This window comes from Hyperolius riggenbachi, chromosome 7, assembly GCF_040937935.1.
Source record: "Hyperolius riggenbachi isolate aHypRig1 chromosome 7, aHypRig1.pri, whole genome shotgun sequence".
Classification (NCBI taxonomy): domain Eukaryota; kingdom Metazoa; phylum Chordata; class Amphibia; order Anura; family Hyperoliidae; genus Hyperolius; species Hyperolius riggenbachi.
In genome coordinates this window covers 167,862,547-167,871,490 of record NC_090652.1, presented here as the reverse complement: position 1 = coordinate 167,871,490, position 8,944 = coordinate 167,862,547, and the positions used below count along the sequence as shown (strand labels likewise).

The following is an 8,944-nucleotide window of genomic DNA, read 5'->3' as shown; positions in this document are numbered from 1 at the left end:
TGATCTGCACCCTCATTCAGGGCCAGTGACTTAAAGTTTAAGAGGTAGAGCATCAGCATAGAAGTCAGGCACCTAGCATTGTTTATTAGAGAATAAAATGCCTCTCCCTTATTCCTTTCACTTCAGGTGCCTTTTAGTGCCTAACCCCTAACTACACCCTTTTGCTTAACACTTACCACTCCCTGATGATTAACATCATCCATATTGCTTAAACCTATTCACCCCTTTAATGTCCAATGACTTAATGATCACTTGTAACTGTACAATGTGTAACTGTAACCACCTACTCCCTCATCCTACCCTGGCTTACCCTAACCATGCCACTGAAAACATATAAATATTAGCTACCACTACCTTCTACTTCCTAATAATCCAGCTCCCATCTCTAAATGATTAACCTAAATATTCCCTGTTCAAAATCTAGCTCCTCCTTCTCCACCCCCCCCCCCCCCAAAAAAAAAAAACACATTTAATTTGCACCTTAGTCCTGTGATGCAGCTAAAGAGAAGAGTGGAGAGTGGCAGCAAAGTCACCCAGTGTTTATATGAGCAGAGCTGAGACAGACAACGGTACAACCCCTGTGCTTGCTGTTGTAAGAATAAAACTTCAATAGACCAGCTAGACTTTATGGCAAGGCAAGGGAGGGTCAAGGTTCTCAAGCGCTGGAGGTGAAAATTCCAAAGTGCACCCCCCCTCCCCCCCCCCCCCCCGAAAAATTGTTCTTGCCTCAGTGTAGGTAGCAGATGTGACCCCAGTATTAAAGTGTATTCTAGATGCCTTAAAGCAATAGGCTCCTTCACTGTCGTGCCAGGATGCTCCGATCGTCTGCTAGCCGTTTCAGTACATCGTCAGTCACGGCTTATCATGCATGCATGGCCCTGTCGTGCTCCTGTAGCCGAGAGCCTACTGCACATGTGCATAATGCTCCTGGTTATGGAAGTGCGATGGGGCAGTGCTCAACCTACTAGATGTACTGCAATGGAGCGCGACTGACCAGATGTATCAGGACGGATAGCAGACAATTGGAGTGGCTCAGGGAGGTGGCAAGGGAGCCTATGGTCTGGTGCCATTCTTGCCTCTGCCTCAGCTCGGCCCTGTGGCAAGGGATACTACTGCCTCTCATTGCAAAAGAAAATGTGGTAGCGAACCAAAGGCTACAATTTACCCAAACGATCTCTCAGAGCATTATCAATCTTCGTTCTGGTGCTATAATCCATAAGTATCAGGTCTACTAGAATACAAAATAATAAATAACAAAAGCTGAAAAATATTTTCTTTTTCCCCCTCTACACACTACAAAGTATAAGTTGGCACTCTATTGTATATGCTAGTTTACACTTCCAGGCAAAGAACACAGGGTCTCCAAAGACCATTTTAGCAATGACTCCACTAACAAACCATAGCCCTAATATACCCCAGCTCTAAATCTATCAAGCATCAACTAAGCTTAGCTTTAACTTTGGTGTACTCTAACCCAAGCATTAAAACAAACAACAAATAATAATCTTGCATCTTACCAATACAATTTTAATTAATAATTTACCTTGCAATTTAAGTACTTACCCTAAGAAACCATAAGTATAAAGGTTGCCACACACCATACAATTTTTTAAATATCTGTTCAATTTAAGAATTGCAATCAATTTTTCTGACTGATTGTAACATTTCAAAAATATGACCAATGTACCACACACGTATGTTAAATTTTTCCCCAATTACGATAAAAAATGATTGGAAACTCTGACAAAATTGCTAGGGTGTGCATATTAATAAATTGACAATCTAACACACACCATACAATCTTTAGTAAGATTGAAGAAAAATATCTGGCATTCCGGATTGATAAAAATCGAAGAAAATGGGAAATCCGATCGGATTTTTCAGTCAAATGAAAAAAAAAAAAGCTTTTGATTTTTTTTCGGGAGATACGATCATTTTTATCGAATTGCCGTAAAATTGGATCATTTTATTGTATCGTGTGTGGCCCCCTTAAGAGACCCTAACTCTAGAGCTAGGCAATCCCAATACTAGTATACCTATCATGTATGTTCTTTTAATACATGAAAAACACCTTACATCACAGTGCTAAAATTAGTTGAGGAGAAGAAGCAGAGAACAATGTCAAACATTTAATTTGGTTACTATGTTACCATAATCGTTCTAGTTTTATATCAAGTAGCTATTAGTTTGCTGATTGATCGTAGCTTGTCAGTCTTGCTGCCTTATGAGTGTGAGTTCATCCAAGCTGAAATACCTTTGCAGCCAGCAAGATACAAATACCAGCTGCCATTTAAAAGGTCACAACAACAGACAATCACCACTACACATTTTAGAATTTTGCCAGGGTTAAAATGGTTAATATTGGAGAAAGAGCAAATTCTGACATTGGGTGAATCTTTTTGGAGGGACATGAAAATATACCATATAAATAAGTATTTCTTTAAAGAGACACTGAAGCGAAAAAAAATATATGATATAGTGAATTGGTTGTGTACTATGAATAATTACTAGAAGATTAGCAGCAAAGAAAATATCCTCATATTTTTATTTTCAGGTATACAGTGTTTTTTTCTAACATTGCATCATTCTCTAATATGTGCAGATTACACAACACTCAGCATTCAAAATGATTCTTTCAGAGCAGTCTGTGAACTAATGATCTCTCCTCTGGTAGAGAAAAAGTAATTAGTTCACTTACAGTTGAAATAATAAAAGTCAGATAACAGCCCTCTCCACGACTTTGAAAGTCGTAGAGATTAATGGCTTTTTTGCATAGAGATAACAACTAGAGTTTCTTAACTCTTCCTGTACTGGAAACAATTAGACTGATATATCTGATCTTAATGTTTTATTTCTTAGCTGTACTACACATACAAATCATAATATCATCATTTTTTTTTCGCTTCAGTGTCTCTTTAAGGCAATGAATGTACAACTAATTAACAGTGAATGTTTGCAGAATATAACATTTACCCTTTCATAAATAGACTCATATAACAACTACCAAACGCCTGTCACTCTCTTCATACTGTGCCATCTGTTCTTTTTTATTTATTTTTTTTAATAAAAACAAACTCACAACAACTCCATATGTACAATAATAGTAAGACACTTTATCTATCATATGCCGTCTCTTTCAGTAAATATAGTATTAAAGCATACTTTGCAGTAATGAAATTAAGTGGAGAAATAAAAACAGTGGTTACCAGCAGAAATAACACAGTTTTTAATTGCCATCAATAAGAATTAGCTTTTAACTTACAACAATTTTCCTAAGTCATAAGGGCATAAATTTGACATACTGAAAATCTAACAAACTTCAAACGTATTCAAATACCAGTAAATAATTCTCTTTTCTGAGTATTTATTATAACAAATACATTAAAAAGAAGAGAAAAAGCTATATAATGTGATATAAATAGTTTATTTACATTACAGAAAAAACAACAAGACAGTGTATACTATTTCAAATATGTCCATACATATTCAAATATATCTGTAGTACATATTTTCATTGGTGTAGATTACCACAAATGCAAGGCAACATGTGTAGGTCTTTTGTCCTTTTCTTAGCTAATACTGATCTAGTCCATGGTCTTTTCGGGTACTTTTGCCATTGTGGAGACATGCGTGTTTTAAATTAACCGCGTTGATGCTCTCGTTGTGTTATCTGAACTGTAGTGGCCAGTGTTTTGCTTTTGCCTGTGGATACGATTGCTTCTGGGACACTTTCTGCAAGATAAAACATGTCATGAATTTCTGGATTGCAAACATCCATGAGTTGCAACTCCCCCAACCCCCTCCCCCAAAACAACCCCAAACAAACAATGATTTAGCTTTGTTCAAGGCAGTGTGTAGAATTGAATACTTTAATGTTAATTGTTAACTGTATTTGTATGACTATATGTCCCTTTGCTCTGTAGAGGCCAGGGAAAACCATTAATTAAGGATGATATTCTTATAAACGGAGGATGAAAAAAAAATTATCTCCCTGAGTGGATTAAGGTATCTCCATCCTATATAGCTATTATAGTTAATTATAGTTGGATACCTTTTATAGTACACCACAAGGTAAGGCTATGTCTGCACACGCTTCTGTGCTGGGTGCTGGGGCTGTAGGATGCAGGACCCTATTCATTAGTGCAAATAATTCAAAGTATTCAGTCTGCACACTAAACGTCTTTATGAGTCATTTGCTCAATCAGTAGTCAAACGGTATTATTGCCAACAGTTGTTTTTGGGCCACAAGTTCCCCTTTATTATGGTCTGATGAGCCAGAATTTTCAACAATGTAATGTGAAAACAGTGCTTATATAACAAACAAACAAAAGATGACCAAAACTGGCCTACTGACATCATAGTGACATCATATTCCCACCAGAACAAAACTGATGTAAACATCTATGCTCGGAGTATATATATCATCTATACCAGACAAAATGCTATCAGATAATGCAGAATCAAACTGTTCATGAGAGTGTGCCGCTACAACATACACTAACCATATGATGTCCCTTATGGGTTCTCAAAGGTTAAATGAACCTCTGTGTCATTATTCCTTTGGCTGACAGAATCCAGACTCACACATGGTTCAGCCAACCAGGGATCTGTACTGGGTTCAGCAATTTGGGGGAGTATTACACTGTTTAGCCAATCTAGGAAGCTGTACATTATTCATTAATTTGTCCAAACAGAAGTGTTGATGGGTGTGGGAAAGGGTTGTCTGTTTGTAACAGACTTGGTCAGCCGATCAAGCTCTCTAGGCTAGAATGGTATGGGAAAAATCTAAACGGTTCTGATCTGTTGCTATAGCAGCCCATCAGTATGTGGGTGAAGCCAATACCAGGCGTACGGGAAAAATCTAAACGGTTCTGATCTGTTGCTATAGCAGCCCATCAGTATGTGGGTGAAGCCAATACCAGGCGTACGGGAAAAATCTAAACGGTTCTGATCTGTTGCTATAGCAGCCCATCAGCATGTGGGTGAAGCCAATACAATTTTCTGTGACGAGACCTATAGTTCTGCTATAGGGATCAGGGCAGGAACACATATGGTGCATCAACAGATACATCGATGTTGGTGCTTTCAGTAATTGAACATTAAGGTAAAAACATTTTAAGTCCACAAATCACTCAGACTGACAGCACAATTCCGCACCCTCTGACAACACTGATCCTATAGGCAGATCATCTATATTATCTGCATATGAAATTTTATTTGTATCTGAGTGAATAAAGGTAACACTAACTTTTTCCTAGCAATTATACTTGTGGATTCCCTTCACAGTAAACAAATTATTCAAGCCTCTTTTAAATACAAGTATAAACTTTACCATAGCAACTTCCTGTGGTAAGATGTTTCACATCTTAGTTTCTCTTACTGTGAAGAACCCCTTTCTAAACAGGTGGTAAAATCTCCTTTTCTCCAGTTCATGTGCCCTTGTCCTTTGTACAGACCTAGGGATAAAAAGCCCATCAGCCAATCTTCAATATTTCCCCTGGGAGTACTTATACAGGTTAATTAGAATGTTTCTAAGTCATCTCTTTTCCAAGCTAAATAAATCCATTTTGTCTAACCTTGCTCAGCAAGTAAGACCTTCCATCCCTTTTATTATCTTAGTTACTCTCTTGTGCAAAAGTTTGATGTCATTCCTGCAATAAGATGCCCTAAACTATATATTGTATGCTGGAAGGGTAGAGAAAGGAAGCGTGAAGACACCGTGAGCCCAGACTGGTGTATTATCTCAGGCGTAATAAATCAAAGTTAAGAGTAATCATAGATACTCACAAAGCTGGGTTGCACATGAGTCAACCTATCTGTGTAGCATGTGGGGAAGTACCGTCCCCACTCGGCCTTGCTTTAGTGGCCGCAGCTCCTTAGAAAAGTTCCACCTGCCAAGGTGGTATCCCCTGATCCCAGGAGAGGAACAACATGAAATGGGGGGTTGGAGGCGCCCTGGTGGGTACTCAAAGCATAATTTGTATGACAACAAGAAGAAATGATGGTAATGTCTACCAACGAAACATGTGTGTATGTATACACAAGGTCGCAGGGTAGAATAATGGAAAACGTATATACATGAGTATATATATATATATATATATATATATATATATATATATGTATATGTATATATATATGTATATATATATATATATATATATATATATATATATATATAAAAGGAATGATCCTACCTTAATGAGTAGTCACTCACAAGATCATAATGTAAACACTTTAATGGGGCACTTAAAATGACAATGCGATTCGCGGTGTAAACCGCTTCATCAGGTCGAGTAATATGCCTTTAAGAGAAAAAATAGACAGGGCACTCAACCACGGAAACATCTCTGATTATCCTACATCAATTCATAAACAGTCTGTAAACCTACACTATGTACACTAGACATATAAGACCAGATACATTGATATGGTAAGACAACGTATATCAAACATGTGACCTGTTCATAAACATGAATGTATTAAATATTAAAACACTAAATACATGTTAAAAATGTTGGAGTTGGATAAAAGTGTATAAATATATATATAGGGAATAAGAATCTAGTTTATCAGTAAGGATACAAGAGTTCCCTAATTGAATGGTAAACATAATATATAAAAAACATCAATCAAATAATAAATAACACTCTTAGTATATAAAAATCATAAAATCAAACAAACATTGAGGCACTACTCAGCTGACTAAAATTACGAAAGTCCCTTAATTGAACCATTAAAAATTAGCATACAGGGATCCCGAATTTAAGCATTAACCTCTGTAAATGGTAAGTAGATAGTGTATCCCCCCATAATAATGAGCATGGAATATTTAGGCGTCCCACCTGAAATGGTAAGGTGGCAGGGTTGGTGGGCAATGGTAAGGCAAAGAGAGGCTGAGGAGGGAATGTGAGGAGTAAGGGCCCTTTTCCACTAGCAATTGCAATCACAAATCACAAACGCCAGCGATTGCGATTTTTCATTAATTATGTTATGCGATTTGTGATTTTCATTTGCATTGCATTATCATTGTAAAAATCGCTCCAGCAAGCGATTGTGATTTGCGATTAGCGATTTCCAAATCGAATCACTGTAGTGGAAAATACTTCTCGTGATTTCTATGATAAAGTAACAACTCTAGCGATTTAAAAATCACTAGTAATTTGCGATTTTGCGATTCAGCAATCACAATCGCTCTAGTGAAAAAGGGCCCTTAGGATACGTGGCAGGAGTAATGGGACAGAAAGGGATCATTCCCAAGAAGTAAATTGTAAGGGTTCACCTACCTAAATCAATAGTTCCCCGAGATCGGGCGCCTGTGACGCCGCCACTGCCTTTCCCGGTTTAAATGAGAAAGTTTGGCCAAGCTGGAAAGTTTGGCGCAGCGGGTGACGTCACCACACCTCCCATGTGATGCTCCGTGAGCATAGCGGGTGTGTGTATGGGCAGTCACAACTCCTGGGTAACAGGAGGCAGGGCCGCCTCTCTGAGAGCCTTGGCGGCGGCCGTGAGCGCCCGTGTGTGCATCTGGGCTGGTCCCGTCTCCTGGGTAATAGAGATGGCCGGAACAGTTCGCCGACGAACGGTTCCTGACGAACTTCCGGTGGTTCGCGATCGCGGAGAACCGCAAACTTTTCCGGAAGTTCGGTTCGCCCCCATAATGCACCATTAGGGTCAACATTGATCCTCTACATCACAGTCAGCAGGCACTGATTCTTATTGCTAAAATAGCACCCCACAACAGCTCTTTTGAGAGCTAATCTTGTTCTTGTGATCTATTTTTTTTTCTTTGTGTCCCACTGACACTTGTATTGCATAAACAGCCTTGATAATTCATACTGTGTGTGTGCCACTGCCAGGCCCAGCACATTCAGTGACTACCTGTGTGTGTGACATTGTAATACCCATTACTGCATATACCTACCTACCTGTTGTTCACAGTGCACCCACCTACCTACGTGAGCACACGCAGTGTCACTGTGCCTGTCTGCTACCTGTCTGTGTGTGTCTGTGTGTGTGCACCACATTGTAATACCCAGTACTGCATATACCTACCTACCTGTTGTTCACAGTGCACCCACCTACCTACGTAAGCGCACGCAGTGTCACTGTGCCTGTCTGCTAGCTGTCTGTGTGTGTGTGACAGGTGCACATTGTAATACCCAGTACTGCATATACCTACCTACCTGTTGTTCACAGTGCACCCATCTACCTACGTGAGCGCACGCAGTGTCACTGTGCCTGTCCGCTACCAGTCTGTGTGTGACAGGTGCACATTGTAAAACCCATCACTGCATACATGGGCGTAACAATGGGGGCTGCAGCTCATGCACCCTCTGGGGCCCGCTCAGGGCCGTTTTGGGGGGCTGTAGGGATCGCAGCATGAGGGGAAAGCTATGGCCATACTCAGCAGAGAAGGGGCGATGGTTCCCCCCCTCCCTCACCTTGGCTCTCCCCTCTGCGCTCCCCTCCAGCTTCAATAACTATACTTATGCAGTGGCGGGCAGTGGCAGACAAACATACCTTCCGTGCGCTCCAGCGTGGACGCTTCTCTCTCTATCCTCTGACGCGACTTCTGCAGGGGGGCCCGGTGGGTCTCAGTTACGCCCCTGACTGCATATACCTACCTATTGTGTTCAGTGCACCCACCTCATCACTGCATATGCCTACCTGTTGTGTTCAGTGCACCCACCTAGCTAAGTGAGTGCACGCAGTGTGATATACCACACCGTGCATACCTGTTAACTGCACCTGTGTGACTGCACATTGTATTAGTCAAGTCAATGCATACCTTTCACTTCTTCCCCCCTGATATGGACATAACGGGCAAAACAGGCAGAGGAAGGCCACCCGGCAGGTCTGTGCGAGGTCGTGTTGATGTGATTTCGTGCGGCCCTCGACCGAAGTACAGTGCTCAGAAGAACGCACGTCCCATCAACTCCCA

The 8,944-nt window shown here is 40.3% G+C and overlaps 1 protein-coding gene across 4 annotated transcripts in view; it reads right to left on the bottom strand.

Moving 5' to 3' along the window:
* Positions 1-3,411: 3,411 nt before the first annotated feature.
* Positions 3,412-8,944, bottom strand: part of TMEFF2 (transmembrane protein with EGF like and two follistatin like domains 2) — a 1,019,708-nt gene continuing 1,014,175 nt past the window's right edge. The window contains exons 10-11 of one of the 4 annotated variants that reach the window (XM_068244852.1): positions 5,333-5,456; positions 3,645-3,732 (exon numbers count right to left, since the gene is read on the bottom strand). In XM_068244852.1, coding sequence (XP_068100953.1) covers positions 5,360-5,456 — 97 coding nt within the window. In that variant the 3' untranslated portion in view covers positions 3,645-3,732; positions 5,333-5,359. Of the gene's footprint in view, positions 3,733-5,332; positions 5,457-8,944 lie in introns of those variants that run through there. The other 3 variants (XM_068244854.1, XM_068244855.1, XM_068244856.1) reach the window with 3 other exon arrangements.